At 37.6% G+C, this 23,815-nt stretch overlaps 1 protein-coding gene across 9 annotated transcripts in view; it reads right to left on the reverse strand.

The window, feature by feature from the left end:
• Positions 1-23,815, reverse strand: part of LOC111562803 (VPS10 domain-containing receptor SorCS1) — a 228,199-nt gene that overhangs the window by 95,117 nt on the left and 109,267 nt on the right. For 7 of the 9 annotated variants that reach the window (XR_008601405.1, XR_008601406.1, XM_055009831.1 and 4 more), the window contains exon 3: positions 10,321-10,420. Coding sequence is in view for 5 of the 9 variants with exons in the window: in XM_055009831.1 (XP_054865806.1) it covers positions 10,321-10,420 (100 nt within the window). In the remaining 4 variants the exon portion in view is untranslated. The other 2 variants (XM_055009833.1, XM_055009834.1) reach the window with 2 other exon arrangements.

The following is a 23,815-nucleotide window of genomic DNA, read 5'->3' on the forward strand; positions in this document are numbered from 1 at the left end:
GTGCTTTACTCCCTCTATTCCCACACAGCCACACAGGCTTGATTTACCTCCACCGCTGGCTGAAGAGAGGGGCTTTTGTTTGCCACCAGCTTCGGTCACATGGCTCCACGCCGGGGGTGACGAACCTGCATTTTCTGCTGCACACGTGAATTTGTTGGGGTGGATGTGGGAGGAAGAACAGGGTTTTTGTGAGTGTTTCAGAGCGAGAAAGCTGCAGCTCCATGTCTGTTTCTCTGCATTATTTTTATTTCTATTTAATTTTAGCCTCGTTAGCAGTAGAGTAATGCTATCTATCCATCTATCTGTCAGAGTAATGCTTCCATCGGGGGGGAAATATCTCAATAAATATTGGATAGACTGAAATTAGATTAGATTGGTTGGTTCAGACGTATCATCTGTGCAAGATGAATAGTAACCTCACGCACACAATGACGTCATGTGCATTGTATAGCATTATGGGACTGATGTGGAGTCTCAGCAGTAGGAACAAGCAGCAGTATCTTATAAACTGCGATAAGAAAAAACTGCAGTTCTTCAAATGTGCACTAGAAGCTGATATTTAAAGTGAGTCAATCCCCATAGACTTCCTTGTAGATTTATAGTGATAATTAACATGTTTACAGGCTGACAGGAAAACTGTTTTGGTCTCTATAGATAATTTTCCTATTTGTGACAGTTGCATTGTGGGTAAATTTCTACACAGCTCACCCATTTAACTTGTACTCAGGCTGAAAGTTGTGCTTAATTAAAGGCGTGGCTGTTCTGAGTGATTGGTAGGTACCAACATAGGACAGTCCATGGCCTCTCCCAGCTCCACCTCCTTGTCTCCTAACTCCCCATAAATCCAAAAATAAGCTGTCAGGGCGACTACACTACACACCAGGGTGAAATATCTCAACAAATATTGAATAGATCACAGTTAGATTTGCTTCAGACGTATTATTTCTGTGCAAGATGAATCCTAACCTCAAACACACAATGACATCATGAGCATTGTGTCGCATTCTGGGGTTCTCAGCAGTAGGAACAAGCAGCAATGTCTTAAAAATTAAGTGAAAAAATTGCAGTTCCTTAAAAGTCCACTAATGGCTCCAAAACTGAGTCAACCCCCATAAACCTCCATGTTAAAATGTCCAACCTTACAGCAGAAATAAACAGTGTTGGTGTCTATAGTTCCCTGTTCATGAAACCTGTGTGTAACCCACTTCTGAGTATGTACACGTCGCTACCTAGGTTTGTAGGAGCTACGAGTAACAGCAACAACCACTGGATAAAGGTATATGTTGTTATTGTTTACTTTTAGTTTTAGAAAACTAAACAGCGCACAACAAAATTACAGTACAATACCTATGGGCCCAATAAACTGAGAAAAAAAAAAACTAAAATGTCCATTTGAAGTATTCCTGTGGGACTGGTCCGTTATGGATCCAATCAAAATTCAAGTCAATAAGTCAAGGGAGTAGTCAAAGTCAAGGAAAAGTATCCAAAGTAGGCTCTCGGTGGTGTCGGTCAGTGGGACTGACACGATCCTACCACAGAATCTGCTGAATGGTGTGGTGGTGGCTCAAAGTTCCACTGGGAGGTTCACCATCAACTGGATCGCTGGTCAGCCTCACTGGACACAAGGGCTGGAGCTTCACGTTTTCCACGCATCAAATAAGACCTGACCTGTATTTACAAAACAGGTCTATAGTCCAGGTTCTAATGCAATATCATTCAAAGTGTTGTACAACATTAGAATTTATCGTTTCTGTTAGGAAAACAAAATATTATAGTCTACAAGTCGCTAACCATAGTTAGTTTCACAATAAATGTTTCATAGTGTCAGAATATACCATTTTAACCAACTGTAATTACAATAAAGTGCAATTGTATAATCACATTTTACCAATGAATTCACTTATTTATAAAGGATACTTTACCCTTTAAAGTAAAGTGAGTAACTTGTATTCTTCCAGGCATATTGTCTCTCTTTTTAACCCTTTTGAGCATAGGATTTGAGATTTTTAATGAAATAAATGAATTACATTGTTTTTAATTAACAAATTTAACATAAATTACAGCTTTGCTGCTTTTATCCATCTTAATTGACTGAAAATGACATTTTACCTTTCTGCTGCGTATGGTTTTAACCTTCAGTCACATATAGGGAAGGTGACTCAGCACTTCACAGTGTAAGTCTCACTATGTGCTTATTTTAGCAACACAGGATGGATTAATATGAATTTTCAAGTTAAACTATCAAATAAATGCTTTTTAGTATTACATTCTTCAAAAACAACATAAAATGTGCAATACACGGTAGCATTGTGGCTAACATGGTCACCTCGTGGTATTTCCACAGACACACTCATTAGGAAACAAGCAGGAGCTAGCTTACCAAGAAGGCGGTTTTCATTAGAAGGCAGGACAATTAAAAGTGCTTCTTCAACGGTTCTCCAACCTCTAAAATGGAATTTCAATCAGTTTATATAATCGACTAAGTAATTTCTTGGTTTCGTGCAAGACGAGCAGGTTTTCATACTTTTTTCTCTCGTTTTCAACCCTCACGGCAGAAACAGAGGCAGTGCTCAGTCCGTGAATTTGGGATGTTAAGCTACGTCGAATATTTTAGCACAGTACTTCCTGTCTCATCCAAAATAAAGTTCCGGTTTTCAAAATAAAACCCACAGTACTTATAAAGTGGAAATAATGATCAGAAATGAACAAAATTTGTTATTTAACCCTTCTTTAGGAGGGTTACATGTGCTGTGAGTGCATTTCTATACAACTCACCTATATAAATTGTATTCTGTTAGGAAAACAAAATATTATAGTCTACAAGTCGCTAACCATAGTTAGTTTCACAATAAATGTTTCATAGTGTCAGAATATACCATTTTAACCAACTATAATTACAATAAAGTGCAATTGTATAATCACATTTTACCAATGAATTCACTTATTTATAAAGGATACTTTACCCTTTAAAGTAAAGTGAGTAACTTGTATTCTTCCAGGCATATTGTCTCTCTTTTTAACCCTTTTGAGCATAGGATTTGAGATTTTTAATGAAATAAATGAATTACATTGTTTTTAATTAACAAATTTAACATAAATTACAGCTTTGCTGCTTTTATCCATCTTAATTGACTGAAAATGACATTTTACCTTTCTGCTGCATATGGTTTTAACCTTCAGTCACATATAGGGAAAGTGACTCAGCACTTCACAGTGTAAGTCTCACTATGTGCTTATTTTAGCAACACAGGATGGATTAATATGAATTTTCAAGTTAAACTATCAAATAAATGCTTTTTAGTATTACATTCTTCAAAAACAACATAAAATGTGCAATACACGGTAGCATTGTGGCTAACATGGTCACCTCGTGGTATTTCCACAGACACACTCATTAGGAAACAAGCAGGAGCTAGCTTACCAAGAAGGCGGTTTTCATTAGAAGGCAGGACAATTAAAAGTGCTTCTTCAACGGTTCTCCAACCTCTAAAATGGAATTTCAATCAGTTTATATAATCGACTAAGTAATTTCTTGGTTTCGTGCAAGACGAGCAGGTTTTCATACTTTTTTCTCTCGTTTTCAACCCTCACGGCAGAAACAGAAGCAGCGCTCAGCCCGTAAATTTGGGATGTTAAGCTACGTCGAATATTTTAGCACAGTACTTCCTGTCTCATCCAAAATAAAGTTCCGGTTTTCAAAATAAAACCCACAGTACTTATAAAGAGGAAATAATGATCAGAAATGAACAAAATTTGTTATTTAACCCTTCTTTAGGAGGGTTACATGTGCTGTGAGTGCATTTCTATACAACTCACCTATATAAATTGTATTCAGATATGAAGTTGTGCTTAATTAAAGTAGTGGCTGCTTTAAGTGACAGGTAGGGACCACGGATGACCGTCTGTGGACTCTCTCGGCTCTGCCTATTTGTTTTCTGAGCAAATAGCTTGCAGACGAATTTCCTTCAGGATTCATTAAGTTTAATCTTATCTTAACTCATCTTTAATTAATTATCTTAAATGATTATTATATGTTTGCAGCATGTAGTGTAAGTTTGCAAATTTGCAGTGAACTTTTCAAAATACAAAACAAAGAACACTTGTTTCATTTGTTGCACAGCGTCATCAGAAGGTGGCGCTATAAGATATGCTAGCTGTAATAAACAAAGAAGAAGAAGCCTGGAAAAAAAAAAAAAGGTTGTTTGCTAATCACTAAAAAATCTTCAGTCTTAGAAAAACAAAAAAAAAATGTCTTTTTTGTTTTGTTTTGCAAAGAATTGATTTTAGGCTGTAATAATTCTTTCAAGTCAGCCATGTTTCATGCAGTCCAGAGACAAAAACAATAAAAGAAACAATAAGTCAGAACTTATTCAGAAAGGATGCTTTTTTAGGCACATTAAGTCTTAGAAAATTCTACATTTGCTTCAAATGTTTGTGAAACAAGAAATTATTTATAAATTTTTCCTTCTATTTACTTTTTCAAATGCAATACTTAACATGTATAATTCAGTAATAGAAACATGGCCCTGATATGATATGTTAGCTGAAGTAGGGTTTTTGTCCCTCAAGTTCAAGAATTGAGGAAGCTGAACATTTTTTAAGGACTGTATGCGTACACTATCAATTATGAAAATAGTATGTTAAATGTAACTCATGACTGCCACTATTTTTGATTTGTTTCAGACACAAACCTGAGTGTCTACTCAAACTGGATGCAGGTTTGTGCATGTTTTGGTCTCATGGAGATTCTAGTCTTACGACTGAAATTTCCAGTCACGTTGTTATTTTGTTTACAAATGTCACGCTTTGGCAACATGGTGATACAGTGAGTGTGAGAGAGAAGTAAATCCCAGAGAGGCTGAGTGAACATGTGAGACAGACAGCAGACAGGCAGACGCTACATGTGTGTGTCTGTCTGTCATTTTGTTTGTGTGTTAGAAACTGTGTGTCCGAGTGTTTTTGTGTCCCCGCGTGTGAAAAGATATTAACAGGCTGTCAGGTTGTTTGCAGGTCTTCATCCGCTCGCTGCTCGCTGTGTTTAAACTGAGACCTGTGGGTGCTGGATGAGCTGTTTCTCTGAACTCAAAGGCTATTGTGATCTCCTGGTGGAGCCTCTGCTGTGCTGCCTCATTAGGAAAGCTTCTAAACCTCTTGCAAAGGTCCCACGACTGTACAAGCAATAGCAACAAAAGGTGGTGAAGAAGGAACTTTGCACTGCAGTGCGTTTCTCATTTTCATTCGGCTCAGTGGCATCTTATAGAGGCTCCATGCCAGACGCTGCCATATGGAGTAGGGTGTCATCTAACCCTCTAAACAGCCTGGTATCATAAAAATATGCATTTTTAACACACCAAATCTCTTTGCATGTTAGCATTTTTTGCATTTAGTGTTTCGTTGAACACTAGTCTTAGTACTTAGTTCTTTGTGCATTGATAAAAAAGCTGAATCAAAATGAATTGAATCTAAAATGTGTAGAAATGTGCTAGAAGTGGTCTGCCATTCATATGTTCATCTGAATAGGGCTCCACGCTCCGTTTGGAGGGCTTCATGACTACTACATATTGCCATTATTTTTTTGCTCAGTATCTATGAGGCATCTCCATATCCATATATGCAGACAAATAGCACAGGAGCAGAAAATGCTTGCTGGAGAGGCAGCATTAACTAACACCAAAGGCTTTGGTGAAGAACTGGATTTTCAGGAGTTTCTTGAAAGTCAGGACAGAAACAGTGCTGTCAATGTCGGGAAGCGAGCGAGAGATCCAAAGAATGCAGGCTGAAAGCTTCGTCCTCAAATGACCGCAGACAGATGTGGGGGATGGAGAGCAAAGTGAAAACTGAGGGCTGCAAATTCCAGGACAAAATACAGGGATGGAGGATGGATATCTTCTATTGTTGCATATTTGTCACACCTAAATGTTTCAGATTGTTGAACAAATTTTAACATAAAACAAAGACAACCCAGGAAACACAAAATGTAGTTTCAAAATGATGATTTTATTTATTGAAAAAAAAATACTGTCCAGCCCACATTGCCTAATGTGAAAAATTAATTGTCCCCTTAGCTACCAATCTATCTAATTACCAAATTCATTTGATAATTAGGTTCATTTTCACTGGCCACACTCACAAATGATTACTGGCAGACTTGTTGAATCAAAACATGACTAAATAGAACGTGTCTGGCATTGTGAAGTAGCTAAAGGGTCTCAAAAAGCAGCACAGGATGCAACGTTCTAATGAGATGCAAGAACAGATGCAAAACCAAGTCATTGACATGTATCAGTCTGGAAAGGGTTACAAAGTCATTGCTTGGAGTCTGGGACTCCAGAGAACCACAGTGAGAGAATTTATGCACAAATGGAAAAAACACGAAACAAAACCTTCCCAGGAGTGAGCCGGCCAACCAACATTTATCCAAGAGTGTGCTGACATCTCATCCAGGTCACAAAAAAAACCCCAGATGAACATCAAAAGATCTGCAGGCCTCACTGGCATCAGTTAAGGACCGTCTACACGATTCCACAATAAGGGGCCAAAAAGGCATCCATGGAGTTCCTCTGACATTTGCAAAATAATTACCTGCACGGGCAGAAGACTTTTGGAATAACATCCTGTGGACTGATGAGTGAAAGGTGCCATTTTTTGGAGGACATGGGTCCTGTTATATCTGGTGTAAAGCTAATACTGCTTTCCACAAGAGGAACATCATACCAATGGTAAAACATGGTGATAGTAGTGTGATGGTTTGGGGCTGCTTTGCTCTCTATCAGAAAATTCTCCTGGAGAATATCCACCCATCAGTTCATGACATAAAGCTCAAGTGCAAGTACATTATGCAGCATGACAATGATACAAAAAACACAAGCAAGTCCACCTCAAAAAGAAGATAATTAAGGTTTTGGAGTGGGCAAGGTAAAGACTTGAATCCAACTGAGATGTTGAGGCAAGATTTTAAAAGGGCAGTTCATGCATGAACATCATCTAAGTAACACTATTCTGCAGAGAACAGTGGGCCAAAAATCCTCTGTGGTGATATAAAAGACTGATCACAAGATTTCGCCAACATTTACCTGCAGTTGTTGCTGTCAAGGATGGACCAACCAGTGTGTTTGGTTCTGGGGAGCAGTTCCTTTTTCACAGGAGTGATATAGATTTTCAATAAATCATCTTTTAAAAACTGCATTTTGTGTTTTGTGGGTTATCTCTATTTAATATTAAATAAATATAAATATTAATTTGATGATCTGGAAAATTTAAGTGAGAGAAATTTGCAAAAACAGAAGACATCAGGAAATATTTCTCTCACAGCACTGTAGTTGCTGAGAATCAAGAAGAAAAAGTTCCGTGCTAGATGTCTGGACTGACGTGAAGGTTAAAAACTGTCATTACTGCTGCTGATGTTGCTCTGCAGAAAATCCAGATGGATGCAACAAATTCAGACATGGAAAGTACTGCTCTTTTTCTGGGTCAGGCAAAAATATTTGAACTCATTACAGTGATATATGAACACAAAATGGACACAGATAGAACAAAACAAAAAAACACACACAGAAATGACCAAAACCTTAATGGGGAGGTGGCCATAATGGAACCTGAGTAAATGGAGCAGAGAAAGAGTGGTTAAATCTCACCATTCGCTGATGTGCTGCCTCTAATTTGTTTTAAGCCTGGATAGAAAAGCTCACTGCAGAAAAACCTCATCCAACTCCAAAACAGCTGAGAAAAAAACTGTGATTAATAACTGACTGGTTCCAAAAGATTAGATTGAAAACTTTAATTTTCAGGATCACCTCAGCATTGGCAAGGAGTCGACTGTGGGTTTCTTCTTAAACAAAAACACATTTATTTTTCTGGGGTAAAAACATACAAATAGTTTGCAGAAAAAGTTCAGCCCACACAAAGAACCACACTGTTGTCCAGCGTAAATATAAGTTTTTGTCATTTAGCAAGACAATGCACTGGCCAAAGTGGCTGGCAAAGTGTTTTGTAATGTAACATTTCTGAAAAGCTCTACTGTTAATGATCACTGCACTTCTGATTAGTAGTTTCCAGGATAGTTATCATCTAAAAACATCTGCTAATCTGTCTGCGTTATATTTCTGAATACTTCTTGTGCTGGATCACCAGCTGATATTTTTTCAGAAATCATATGAATATGTGCAGCTGCTCTGCTACCAGTCTGATTTCATCATTTCAGTATAAAATAACCAGGTTACACTCATTTCATGTGCTGCAAATATTAGCTTCATAATCTTTTACTTTATTAAGGCAGAAGGTAGACAACATTCAGTGTGCCGTGACCCATTCAGTTCATCTGTGGAAAACATGTTATTAGTCTAAATGTGAAAAGTAATTTGCCAGAATGTCCTCTTCGTACTCTCCTTCTTTGTTTGCACAACCTCTTTCCAGATCTAATTAAAGTTTAGCAGAGATCCTAAATGTTTATAAAGGTTTAGGTGTCTGCTAAAGTTTAGTCTTTTCGGTTGCTGGACCAGTGTCGTCTAGTCAAAAGGTGTTTTTGGAAATATTCCATCATCACTAAAGCAGCAGTCAAACTTAGAGTTCATTCTTTGATGATACCATTATACTGTAGACTGATGATTTTAAAGTGTAAGGTATCAGAAAAAAATCTAAACTGCATGCAAGACGTACATGCAAGATGTGCGAGCAGCAATCTGTATGTGTCAAGAGCTGCCATTATACTGCACTGCCAACATCAGTGCCTGTGTTTTTGATTTCTTCCATGAGCTTAAACTTTTTTTTTTTTTTTTGAGGGCAAGTATCGCTATCTGTGTCAGACAGTAGCTGGACGATCCAACCGTCATGTAGAGGATCATCATGGTGACCAGAGGAGGGTCTGCAGCTACCATCAGGAGAAGAAACAGCAGTTTAACAGTGGCAGAACAGCAGTTTGCACAACCGGAGAAGGAGCATAATTCAGGAGCATGCTCACTGTTTTCTTCAACATTTGTCCCAGAGGGTGTAACTGTCAATGCTGAGTTCTACTGTAATGTTCTGATGTGTATGAGGGAGAATATTTGGCTCAAACTGCCACAACAACACAATCACCATTCTCCAGCCTCCCTGTTTGCCAGATTTGACACCTTGTGACCATTTCCTCTTCCCCAAAATGAAATTCAAGTTGAAGGTTTGCTGTTTTGACACAGTTTAGAAGATTGGATGGAGCTTCACACATTTTCATAACAGTGTTGCAGGAGCACTGGGAGCAGAGTATCGTTGCACAAAGAGACTACTTCAAAAGAGACATTTTAAATCAGGCTCCTGTTTTTTACTAACACAATCGTAACTTTCGCCTTGTTATGCATGTATTACATTGTGTTATGTGACCCATGTCATTTACACTTACACAGCACACCTGATGTGTCACATAGACAGAAATAGTCAAGATGTCAATTGCTGTTCAGTGACTGCTATGAATAGTTGTTTTTCTGGAGCATCGATATCTGTCAATGTATCAAAGATGAGAAACAGGAAAAGGATGTGGCTGAAGTCATATGCTGCATATCAGAGAATTTTGCCTGTATTTTCTCCTTTCTACATGCAGCTGATGAAACTGTGTTTCAACATTAAAGGTTTCAAGGTGTTTACTTGCTTATTCCTCGTTGAAAAAAATGTTGTGATACAGCTCATATTTACAGAAGTTCTATCTTAATCTGCTGATAACATCAGGATGTCTCTCTGTGTTCAGGTCCGACTCGCTGCATCTCATCAGTTCAGTTCGACACCTTTAACTTCTAGGATGTGCTGAACTTTGACAGACCGCCTAAGTGGATCAGCTGGGATTCTCACCTGAGGTGGGGCCACATATCATCTTCATTATTATACATAATTAACTCAGACACAAGGACCCCTCCTGATTAGAGTCATGTAAAGGGAGACAGATGATTATAACCATCAACTGACCCAAATCCAGGAAGTGCAGGATCACTGCCTGAAGGGGGGTCTGCATGGTTGAACCAACCCTTGTCTTTTACAACTTTTTTCTCCATAATTCATTTATATTCATTTTAGAAATTGTCTTTTTTTGCTGCCAGCAAACTGTCTAGGTGGGTTTAGCATGTTAATAAATGAACTACTGTCTAATGCATCTTCCTGACATTGCGGAAAGTGACAGAGGAGAGATAGACGTCAAACGGAGAAAGATGAGTCAGACATCAATACATCTGGGTGCATTCGGCTCTGCAAGCTAAGCGACTGTCAGGCCAACAGCAAGGTGCAAAACAAAAACAACTAAAGCCTACAGTCACGACAATTTGTAAATTAAATTCAAGGGAAATGACAGAAGAGCAACATTACCTTTCTCTTGTTGTTGGGGCTCACGTACAGATAACTGAGTATAGTCTTTGCTCCGACTTTGTCGTTCAGCTTCTGGTACGTTGCTCCATAGTCGGTTGATCTGAAATTTAATCAGAAAGGTCTGATGAACACTTGGAGAATTACTTGTTGCAATTAAAAGTACCCCCTTGAGATTTCAGGGAGAGAGAGGCGAAAGAGCGCTGACGTGATTAAGTCTCTTTTGTGCTCGACGTTGCAGCATGAAGCCCATCGGGAGGGTGAGGCCACGTCGCTACGGTGACCAAGTGGTGACTTCGGCCGCTGTTTTTATAACACACACACTAAACCTGAAACCTGAGCATATCACATAGAAATCCCAACAAGTGGGTCATCATTCTACACCAGCTTGTACTACGAGGCAAGTTCACGTTCATTGAACCAAACAACTGCAGAAACTGCATTTGTTTTTAACTCAGCAAGTCAAAAACAAGAGTTTCTAAATCTAGCCATGAGCATTTTCAGATACAAGGGGTAGTTTTGGCAACTGATGATCGAACATGGACAAGTCTGAAGCTGCATTTTTCTCACAAGAACTACAATCCTAATCCAATGTGAGTAATAGAAAACTATAATAGAGACTAAAAGCAGCACAGCTGTCTGGATATTCTGCTGCAGCCAAAACCACGAATAAAAGCTGCAAAAAACTGCTGACTGTGTGAATGCAAGATCATCAGCTTATTAATCTGCCTCATACAAGAATTTCTTTATTCCTTTATTGTCATTGCACAGTATACAACAAATTTAAGAACCAATCCTGTCAGTGTATTCATAAAAATCAGACAACATGTTCAAAGTAAAGAAGGCACAATTTGAGGAATATTTTAGTCATGTAAAAGTTGGTTAAATGTAAGTTTATTTCAATTCAACGTTCAGTAAAATTATCATGATGCAACACAAGACTGTAAAATAAAATTACAGGTGTGGTCCCTTTACGCAACTCACACAAAAGAATAAACAATCAAATGAGGATGAATTGCGCAATGTTACATTTAAGGTGATGTTCTTATGGTGTGTAAGGCAGGATAAGCCTATTTTGCTTGTTAAATGGTTTTGGGAGCAAGTAAAGTAAAGACAAGATATTTATCCTTCTTAGGGAAAAGTCACACAATCTGGCAGCTAGATGCAAATGAAAAATATTAAGAAACAAGACAAGAAACACAAAACTAAAGAACAAATATAGCAACATGTTTTAAACCAGTAAGTAGACTTACTGCAAATCCTATAAAGTCAAGAAGTGCAAGGTTTTAGTGCTTTATCAGTCTCAGTTTGGGATTATATTAATATACAAAGACATATAGAAGAATATAGTCACTTTGGAATCGCAGCTCTAAAAGCTTCTTGCCCTCCTCAGAAACCTTTTCATTATCTGCACTCTGAGCTCTGCAGGATCTTCTAGGAACGGTGATGCTATTTTCTAAGAGAACTGATTGGTCAGTAGGAGGTGTTTTTATAAGTGTTCATCTGTTATCTTGAACATAACCTGCTCAGTGGGTTTGCAATGTCTAACCTGGCAGACAACAGGTAAAGCTTGGTATGAGTCTGTTGTATAAAAAATTTTTTTTCTTTAAAATGGATGTAACTCTAAATACAATCACAGAAAATGCTCACAAATTGTTGATGGAATACTGATAAGACAATGGAGACAATCAGAAACATTTTACAGCTTCAAAGTGAAGAAGAGATTTATCAATAATAAAGTAGAGAACAAAAACACTATTTTTTATTGGTGTTTGGTATTTACTGTAGCCTAACAAATTTAGGCATATAGGAACTGATTAAAACCTATCACAAGAGACCAATCATCCCATAAAACGGTACTTTTAAGGCTCTGGAATCTTTTTAGATTCAAAGAGGCGCCTGTTTGACCTCTAATAAAACGCATTTTGTGTAATTATTATGATTTGTTTTTAAATGATAAATCATTGCGTGGAATTGCTACCTTTCAAACTCTGCAGATATAAACATACAAATCTTTGTGCCACCCTCAGAAAAGAGCAGAGCTTTATTAAGCTGAAGGGAGCGTCTATTGTAAAGATTAAAAGCAGCTGTGGATGACAGATACTAGTGGAGCAGTCACTCATTAATCTGCATCTAGTCACTGAAAACATTGTGCTTCTGTGATTACATGCAGTCCCAAAAGGTTTTGTTTTAATCTGATGCAGAGGACATGTTCCCAAACTTAGGTGACTGCAAACTTTCCACTTTGTTTGCAGTTGAACTCAAGAATCTAATTAACCAGTAAACGCACAAACACTCCGGTTTGCAGGTATTCTTAAGCTGATACCGCTGTGACACATTCAGATAAACAAACGGAAATCAGATGTAAGTACCTCAATGCTGCGCTTGTAGTTTTGTTGTGTTCTGACGATAACGGTTTCAGAATTGCAAATGTTTTTGTTTCTTATCGTGAGTCCAATGGAGCCAATTTGTCTTCAAATATGAAAAGAAAACTGAGGAACATGCTTCAGTTTTTTTTCTGAAAAACTGATGAATGACAGGATGCATTGAGCCACAGAAGCTACAGTGCCTATAAAAAGTACTCAACCCCATTATAAGTTTTCTGTATTTTTTGCTGTTCAACATTGAATCATGCTTAATTTATTTTGGCATTTTGGACAAGAATTTTTAAAAAGGACTCTTTCATGTCAAAGTGAAAACCAATTTCTACAAAGTAATGTCAAATAAATAAAATATCGAAGGTAAAATAAGTGGCTGCTTAAGTATTCAGCCCCTCCAAGTCAGTATTTAGTAGATGCACCAACCTTTGTCATCTAGACACTAAAATTTTACCCAATTCTTCTTTGCAAATCTTTCCGGTTACTCAGGGATCGTGAGTGAACAACCAAAGTAAGCCACAGATTTTTACTTTGCCTGCAGTCTGGGCTGTGATTTGGCAACCTCTTGTTGTCTTTATTACATTTCTGTGTAACTTTAGCCGTTTGTTTCAGCTCTGTGCCCTGCTAAAAAACAGTGTCAGTTCTCTTGCAGACTGCACTAGGTTGTTCTCCGGGATTTTGTTATACTTTAATGCATTCATTTTACTCTCTACCTATTACAAGTGTTCCAAGGCCTGCTGCTGAGAAGCATCCCCACACCATAATGCTGCCACCACCATGCTTCACATCATGATGCTACCATTACCATGCTTCCATGGTTTACCATGGTTGGGATGGTGTGATTATAATGATGTGTGGTTTTTAGTGTCTGCCAAACCCACCATCGAGTCTGAAGGCCATAAAGCTCAATTTTGGTCTCCATCGGACCAAAGAACCTTCTCCAGTTGACTTAAGTCTACCACATGTCTTCTGGTGAACTCTAATCCAGCTTTATTACAAGCTTTTTTCAACAGTGTCTTTCTCTTTGTCACTCTCATACATTTTTGTCTGGTGAAGAACAGCCAATAGTTGTTGTATACACGTTGTTTCCTGTCTTAGCTGCTGGAGCTTGTACATTCTTCAGAGGACTCATAGGTGTGTTGTGACCCCCCTCACTAGTCCTTACATTTCTTAATAATGGATTGAACTGGAAATTTTCTTTTACTCATCTCCTGACTTATGCTTTTCAATGACCTTTTCACAGAGTGTTCTTTTTTTCATGGCATAGTTCTATCCTGGATTAGTGATTCATCAGTGACTGGACCTTGCAGATACACGTGTCTCTGAACTGCAATCACCGAGACACACTCACTGCACTCTGATGATCGTGATCATGATGTTGAATTGTGTGACTTGTAGCACCATCTGGCTATACTTGGGTTAAATTAGATGAGTCACTCTACAGGGCTACAGGGGGGTTAATACTTATGCAATTACTTCTTTTACTTTTTAGATTTCTAATCAACTGACATTACTTCGTAGAAATTTGTTTTCCCTTTGACACTAAAGAGTTTTTGGGTTTTGTAAATTCTTGTTCAAAAGAAAGTCAAATTAAATTGACCAATTAAATGTTGGAAAGCAATAAAAAGAGTAAATCTTAGAATGGTTCTCAATTCGTTTTACAGGCCATGTAGTCTGGATGTGACTTCTCTAAACTCAGGTCGGCTCCAAGTCATCTCTAAGTGACGCTCAGCTCATAACATCCATCTTACATCAGGGACTTTTCTGGTATGACTACTACCACTAAGTAGAGACACTTCATCATGTTTTAAATGTAATTTTCATAGAAATGCAGCTTCAAACAGTTAAATCAAGGCCATCTTGGAGTGAACGCTAAAAAGATTCAAATACTGGTCAAAGTGTCAATGTGAAATTAGTGTGTTGGTTAAATTTTAGCATTTCAGACCGTCTTTGAAAGTTTGAACGACTTATCTGAGCCTTTAGGTCTAATTTATTTTGAGACTCCTGAGGCTCAATCAAGGAGCTATTCTAATTTCACATGAAGATAGAGAAAAAGGCCTAAAGCATGCAAATCTTAAAAATGTCGTCTCGTATGACTTCAAATGAAGCAATCACTCAATCGACTGAAGCTGTTTTTTTTGTCCACATTCAGCTGTTAAATCCTGACTGAAGCCCTCTGTTTAAAGTTTTCAGAGAGCTTCGCACTTGAAGTTCTACAACCGTGGAAACAGAAATATTCATGGAAGATTGTCAATTTCGCCTCATTTAGATTTACTCCAGGCTTGTTTCCATGGTGAGAAAATACGCCGCCATCGCTTTAACATCATTTATCAGAAACCTTCAACGGTGAGGGCCAACGGACAATGACATCATCAGCCTATTGATCGGCTTCTGTCACAGAATCGCTTGATTTAAGAGCCAGTAACATATTTTAGTGTCACAGCAACTGCGAACATGAAGCAATAAAATGGCGTGGCCCCAGCAAATCCCGGGAAGATGAAAGCTGTATTAAATGAAAAATGATAGTTTCTCAAGGACGATAATTTTGGGTGAAACTCGTCCATCTTGCTAGTGGTTACGTGAGGTTGTAAGGTGCGTCTCTAAACCAGTGTGTTTGCTCATCGGTTTGCTAAAACACTGTCCACATGTTAGATCAAACAAGAGGGGAGTGAATAAAATGCTTACAGGACGACACATAAATGATATCACTGCCATTAAAGAGATATGGCTCACTGAGGAAAATGGATTCAGGATATCGTAGGAGGACTCTTTCACACCCCTTTTTTACTTTCTCTAAAACAGATTAGAGTTGCGTCCACAGTTGCATATTAAAAGGCTTATTAGATAGACTTTCAATTATAATTTCCAGTCTTCTATGCATGATATGCAGCTACTAGACGGTGTTCACATTTTCTGTGGGGAGTTGGATTAACTCATGGTTCGGAGGAATGAGAGCTGCATGCATCTCGGGATGGTTAACATGAGGTCACTGGGTACATTAGTGAGCAGGAAACAGCAGCTCTGCTTGAGACACTAGACAAATGGCAGCTGAGTGTTCCAGGATGAATTTATGAAGCCCTCAGCGCCACTCACACGGTATATCTTTTGAATAGCAGGCTAAATCATAGCCTTCCTCCCTCCCGCTACCACATCCGCAATCACTTTCCATCATCCTCCTGCCTGTCAGGTTTGGTGGCAAAATTCCATTCTTAAAGCTGCACCTGACATGAGTGTGTTTTAGCCCCTGAAGGCTGAAAGAGAAGAACCATGCCCGGATAGACAATTATAATTTGTGCATTTGTTGAATCGGAGCAAATATGCCATCCACACTCTGCTGGAATCAACTAAATCAACATCCAGAAATGTCAAAGCTGCCTCGTGTGTTGTCCTCTCAGAGCTCAACCGTGACCATAAATCACACTCAAATTCATATAGGAAGAATAAACTCTCATTGTAACTTCAGACTTGTCCCCATAATGATTCAGTTCAGTTCAGTTTCACTAAAATAGTACCAGATGACAACATGAGTCATCTCAGGGCACTCTACCAAGTGAGGTCAAGACCTTACAGTGTTATATTATTATAGAAATTCCCTTTGAGCAAGCATTTGGCGACAATGCTTGCTCAAAGGGAAAAGTAATCCAGTTGGCTGTAATTTGTGTATCCATGACAGGAATTTTCTTGCAAATGGGAATTATTGGTGCCTTCCACAGTGGTTCTAGCCAGCAGCAAAGGAAAATCACCAGCACCAAAATGATAAGAAATGACTATAAAATATGTAAAAAATAAACAAAAGATGTGTGTGTGTGTATATATATATATATATATATATATATATATATATATATATATAGCATCATTTAAACACCACAGCATACCTGAGTATTGTTGCTCACCATGTCCATCCACTACAGTGGACCATCTTTTGATGACTATTTCCAGCAGGATAATGCACCATGTCACAAAGCTCAAATCATCTCAAACTGGTTTCTTGAACATGAAAATGGGTTCACTGTACTCCAATGGCCTCCACAGTCACCAGATCTCCATCCAGTAGAACCTTTGGGATGTGAAGGAACGGGAGTTTGGCATCATGGATGTTCAGCATACAAATTTGCAGCAACTGCATGATGCTTTCATGTCAATATGGACCAAAATCTCTGAGTAATGTTTTCAACACCTTGTTGAAAGTATGCCTCCAAGACTTAAGGCAGTTCTGAAGGGAAAACAGGGTCCAGCCTTTTACTAGCAGGGTGTACCTGAAAAACGGCCAGTGAGTGTATAGTGTAAACTACCATTTAAAGAGCCCATATTCTGTAGATGAACCGGTTTAGAATTCTATTTTGGTGGTCTGCTAGAATATCTTTACATGCTATAATGTGGATCCAACAGCTTACAGCAATTCATCTTGTTTCACTAATTTCAGCCCCCTCATCTTAAAATTAACCTTGACATACCATCATGAAGGATGCTAAATTCCTAAAATACATCTTGAGAACAGAAGATTGAGGATCAAGGATGCACAGGTGGATACTTGATGAATTCACTCAGTTGTAATATCTGTCACTTTATATTTGTATTGTCCTTTTATGTGTCATGCCTCTTTCATACTCCACCGCATGTGTGTTAAGTAGAAAATTAAAATGTATGACATCCGTGTATTCTCATCACATTATGCCACACAGTGAACTGAATGAAAAGTATATATACATTCCGCTGTAAGTTATCATGGACACTGTTCAGCTCATATGACACAGGTCATAAAACAGGCTGTAATTGAACAATGGACATGAACAATGCAGTTGTGCTACATGTCAAAATTAACTGACGGCGCTTTGAAATAATGTTTAAAAATGTGGCCGTCTCATTTTGTTAAATGCTTTCTGCCTCGACTCCTCTCTTCTCCAATTTTTTTCCTCCTCCACGGTTGTACACACTGGGAAATAAGTGGTGGTTAAGTACATCAAAACAATGACAAATGGTCGTTACTGGACGTAACTTTGGTTCTGTGATGTCAGAAATGAACGATGTTTGCTTTTTATGTTGTTAATGCTAAAGAGAGAACTTCTACTTGAACCAACTGGATTATTTACTGGATTGTTCTTGTGGTTGGAGTCCAAACAAAGGCTCAGGTTGCCTTAAAGTGATCTTCTAATTGATGCAGTGGAAAACAGCTGGAGCTGTCAGGCAGTTACGTGTTTAAGTATGTTTGTTGCTTGCAGGAGACTGTAGGTTTGAGATCGATTCCATATAGGAGTACAGGATTTTTTTTAAAGGTTTTCTTCATTTGATCCACAAGGTAAGGCATTGTAATGGTGCCCGGCTGTATATTCTAATCTCAGCAGTAAAACCAGCCATTGTGTTAAGTTGTTATGCTTGCTGCCTATTTACATGTCAGGTTGAGTAGAAATTAATCAATTTTTTTTAAATTCTTTGATTATTTCAGCTTAGCATGCTGTAGACAACTAAATCTGTGTAGACTAGGCCAGAGCATTGTCTTTCCTGCTCACTGGTAAGTTTATTTGAGAATGCATGTTTTATTTTGGTAATTTAGTCCTTTCAGAGAGTCATATTTAATTTAACATGGCAGTATTATTTATCTTAATATGAACTATTTCATTTTTTGTATTAATTCTTGTTCGAGTAATAGATTTAATTGTTGAAAAGTATAAAAGATGAAGAAGAAGAATAGGCCTTTATTGTCACTGTTACAGAAAACAATGAAAATTGGTTTGGTACTCTCCGAATAGCGGCATTGAAAATTGACTATATAACACACCCTAAAATATATACAACAAAAGAGCAAACCCTAAAATATCTTTTTTTGATGGAGAGCACCGCTGCACAGCTGCATCCGCATGCACTACCATCTTGGACAATAGTAATAAAGGGTTAATGTTGAATAAAGATTGCTTTCACAAGTTTATTTCATATTTTCTGTCTCAATTATATCAATGTTTAAATTAAAATATGACTAAAATATACCACCTTTAAGTTAATGGTTGAAAACAGTTATGTTCCTTATTGAATGTTTAGATTGACGCAGAGTCTAACAGGTCACATGACCACAGTTATTTAAGGATACACCTGTTGCATTATGGGTCGGGAGGAATATGGCTACAGAAGAAAACCATATGGCTCTAAAATAAGATTCAGCAGGGTCCAAGAGATGCACACAGTAATTTGTGATTTTGCACTTTAATTAGTTTCATATTTGTGTGTAATATTTGTTGAAATGCCTTTACATGGATGGTTTGATGCATTTGCTGTTGCACTGCGGCTGTATTGGGACCCATCTAAGTGTGGATATTTGTTTGAGAAACTTTTAAATACATAAAAGATAAATACCTTGTTCTTTTATTTCTATTTATTTTTTATTTGTTTTTGTAGTTTTCACTGTGTCTGTTGACAAAAGAGACAAATAAATGTTCAAAAAATATCTGTGTGGTGTGTGGCCTTTATTTGATCGGACCAGTTACAGCCGCCAAGGTCTCAGCCTGCCTCCTTCTCTCTGCTCGACACTCCATAACAAATATAGAAATCACAATGCAGAGTCCAGGATAGGTGTAGAGGCAGCAGGTTACAGTGATGAATACTGAAAGAAAAGCCTGAACTTTAAGCAAAGTGTTGCAGGCAGGTAAAAATTAATGTTTTCTGTTGTAGAGAATTTCAGCATGGTCTTTGGGTTTTGTAAGTTTTTAGATGCACAGAAAAGCAAAACTCTAAAGCACTGATGAACAGGGAGGAACCAAACAGCAGAATGTGGGCTCTTTAAGTGTCAGTAATGATGCATGGTGATAATTAGCAGGTGTCTGATCAGTCACAGCTCACTACACAGTAAACTGCAGAGGATGGAGAGTAGTGAGTGAGTGTCATAATGTGCCTGATGCATGCGGCTGATTCCTGCAACTCTGACACTCTGTTTGCTTTAACCGTCTGCACATATCTATCTAATCTATCTATTTATCTATCTATCTTATCTATCCATCTATCCATCTATCCATCCATCCATCCATCCATATATATATATATATATATATATATATATATATATATATATATATATATATATATATATATATATATATATATATATATATATATATGCAACCTATTCTCAAATTGAGTTGAGATGGTGGTGTAAGTCTAAAACAGGACTTCGAGCCAGGAAACTGGGATTTATGTCCATGTTTTAATTCATTGTTTGGTTTGACACAAAAACTTCTTATTTTTTTTAGAAAAATATCTAATTTTGTCTTATAATACAACCCTGTTTGACGCATCTTCGTTTTCTGAGTCCTGCTCCATTTAATATAGGAGTGGATGGCTGGAAAGAACTGACAGTTCAATGAAATAAACCAAATACAAAAACAAAAATTCTTGATGAGAAATGTATTTCTGGTACATTTCAAACAAACATCTTCCAGGGTAAAATGCATTTCCATCATAATATAATTGATAGTGCAGTTTAGCATTGTGTTTTTTATTTTAGAGCTATAAAAGTGAAAAATGACAAAGATGTGACTGTTTCAGAAGAAACTCACACAAATGCCTGCAATAAATAATCACAGTGACATTAACCTTCTTGTAAGGCTGTAATTCACTCTCAAAGTGACAGTTTTGATGGCCAAAAGGGCATTTTTGCTGCAGTTTGCTTTAGTTTTCCAGCTCTTACACTCACCTTTTAATGGAGACAGGTATTTATTGTATTTCAAAATTCTCACAATTTTTTCTGATTCATATAGAGCCCAAGCTCATTTATTTCGTCCTTACAGATGTAAAGTTGTTACTCACTGAATTTAGGGATGTTTTTTCCAAAAAATTATAGCATAGGGCTTAGGAGGTTAAGAATAAAGCAAAATATGGCAACCACAGGAATGTACATTTCCCTTTTATTCTAATCAATCTTCAAGCCAAAAGTTTGTTTTTGGAGGATCCTTCTACTTGGAGAGAAAAGAGGCAGATTAGCCGAATGGATGTTTGCTTTTCTGATTCACTGGTTGAGTAAATGCAACAGTTTTTACAGCTGGAGTCGAATCTTAGCGCTGAGTTACCTTGTTAGTGTGTAAACAGAAGCCCTGGGAACCACACTCAGGTAAATAATCAGCATCCGAACAGTCAGTAGTGGATGAAATGAAGCAAATTTATACAGGTGGGTGACAAATTAAAGAGAAAACCAACAGCAACTGTCTCAGTAAGGTGTTCTCAGTAAGAACAGCTTCATTGTATCATGGCATTGATTCTACAGGTCTCTAATGGAGTTCTACCAAAAGATGCTCTTTCATTTGGTGTTTAGATGATGGTGGTCCTGTTGAATATGTTGATCTAAAGACTTCCAAAGCTGTTCAGTTGAGATCTGGTGACTGCGAAAGGCAACAGCACAAGTTTGTATTGGTTTGCTTCGAGCCTCCACCCAAAGGGGTCCAAGCCATGTCACCAAATGGATAACAGGATTCTGTCAGTGTAGGGGTGAAAAGTTCAGGTTTTTCTTTTAATTTGTCAGCTGATTTAGAGGTTATCAGTCCATAAAATGTAAGCCTGCAGATTGTTCCAAGATAATACACTTCTTGGTGCAACCATTTCAATTCAATTATATTTATATAGTGCAGATCCACAACATATGTCATCTCAGAGCTCTTAGCATAGTAAGGTACAGACCTTAAGAATTGTAAAAAGAGAACAGAAAACCTAACAATCCAAAGCTGCCTTTGGAGTCCCTATGTGCAACGATGGGAAGGAACATTTCACACCTACAGGCCATTTAGAATCAGCAACTAACCTCAGCATGTCTTTGGACTTTGGGAGGAAGCCAGAGAACCTGGTGAGAGTCTACGTAGAGTGAACATGCAAACTCCACAGAGAAAGATCTCAGGCTGGAATCGAACCAGGGACCTTCGAAACTAAACTTGAGAGTACAGAAGAAGTGGCTGACTGATAGCTTTTCCCACATATTGGTCAGATCAAATGCTGTATTTATGGCTATTTTTTTAAATGACACATGCAGAATGAAGAGATTTTGAGCTTAGATTTGGTTCATTTTCATTTAAAGTAGTTCAAAGACGGTCAGAAAGCTAATAATCCAACTTTTTTTTTCTTCAGTTTTTGCAATTTTTGGCTCCGATAAGTGGCGTAATTGTATTAAGATAACATGCCTGTCAAACCTGCCCACAGGTTTTGGGTTTTCGAGGGTTAAATGAGGTGATTTTGGTCTACGGAGCTACTAAATGATGGAAAGGATCCCTGCTGGCTCATATAAATGGGAATAATTCCTGATGACAGTAGCGGAAATGTGTGACTTGGATCTTTAAGCCAGTTCAGGTATTAGCATTAGACCTTCGCAGGTCACAAATCTCTGTCAGCTTGTAAATAATGGGACTAAAAACAGAATAAAGTAACGCTGGACAGGTTGACAGGTAGGAAAGTTTCAGGCGGTTACCTCATACTGTCATTTGGGGCCACAACAAGCAGTAACGCCCAGTTTTTTCTCCAAACTCTCCCTGAGGAGCTCCTGGACTCCTGCAGACCCTCCGGCTATCTTAAACACAGTTATCTGTTGCTTTGCTCCTCCTGTAAATTGTCCACTAATGTTCTGCACTCTCATTATCCTCAAAATGTGCATCATCTGTTCTCTCATCGGTCTTTCTGTCAATCTGTCTGCCTCGTCCACGCGCACCTTTAATCATCCATCCATTACGAGAGGCTGCGTTTTCTCAGATTTATAATGAAGTTAGTGAAGACGCACCATTACGAGGCTAATGTGGCAGCAGCAGCCTCACTTTATCTTCAGTCATATAACGGTACATTTACTATGAGCTGAGTAAACCTCTTTGCAGAACTGTGAGTTATTTGGTCCCTGAACCTTCAGAAACTTCTCCAATTCTGCTCTATATTAAACAAAACCTGTCAGGGCTGTTATGTGAAACCCCACAGCAGCAGCTCGCTAACAGACGCTTTGTTTGCTTGAAGACAAATTGACTAAAATCACACGAACGAGTCCCAGAATCTCACACACTCTTTGCAAACAAGCTGCTGATGCAATATTAGTCCAGGTTTTACTGGTTGCTCATATTAATGAAGCTGCTGTTATCGGTTCTAGCAGGTAAAGAAGCTTCAAGTCTACATATATTTACACTCTCTGTGCTTTAGGGACACACAAAGAAAATGAAAATGTCCCAAGAATTCATGCTTTATATGTTTCAAATGTTGAAGCTTAGTTCACTCAGAGTTCATTTTGTGTCATTTACAATTTTAACTTAGCTACAGACTGTAATACTTTTTAACTTGATCAGCCTCACTTAACTTGATCTTTTGATGATGACCTATGGACATTTTCTAAACGAGTGTCCATGAAATTTTAGATGTAGATCATTTTTAAATTGACCTTAGTTATATTTTGAAAAGCTAACAAACTGTTGGGTCATGATCAAATGGGAAATCCACTGATCTGATGCACTCTAGTTTTTTAAAATTTACCTTTATGAGCTGTTTTTAGTGAGCTTTGTAGAAAATTGCACTCAAAAAAATTCTCAAAAACAGTGACAATCTGGCAGTAACAGTGCCACAAAAAGTTTGTTAAAAAACAGTGAAACACTGTAATATTCAGAAACTGTAATTTAAAAAGAAAAATTTTGCTGATTGTGTCAAATATTGCTATTTGACAAAAATGCAATTCACTGCGATTAGTTAATTACAAAGTCTCTAATTAATTAGAATTTTTTTTGATCACTTCCCACCACTAGTATATACAGTAAAACTTTGATTTTATGATCATCCACTGTAAAAAAAAAAAAAAAAATTACTATTTGTAATAATACAGATTTTTGATGTGGATTATTTACAGCTGAAGATGTTTTTTTGTTGCTGTTTTGTGATATCATTGTATATTATCTGTAATTTAAGTTTATAAAAGGATTTTCAATTTTTCTAATTAATTTTTTTTTAAATAACAGCAAATATTTGTTAAATAACATTCTTTGCTTATTTAAATATAAAAAACAGTGGATTATAACATGTAAACATTGTGAAAGACTATTATTAACTACTGTTTACAAAAACAGATTTTTGATATGGACATTATGTGCAGTTTTGGCCGATTTATTTGAATTAATAAAGCATTACCA

This window comes from Amphiprion ocellaris, chromosome 4, assembly GCF_022539595.1.
Source record: "Amphiprion ocellaris isolate individual 3 ecotype Okinawa chromosome 4, ASM2253959v1, whole genome shotgun sequence".
NCBI classification, from domain to species: Eukaryota; Metazoa; Chordata; class Actinopteri; family Pomacentridae; genus Amphiprion; species Amphiprion ocellaris.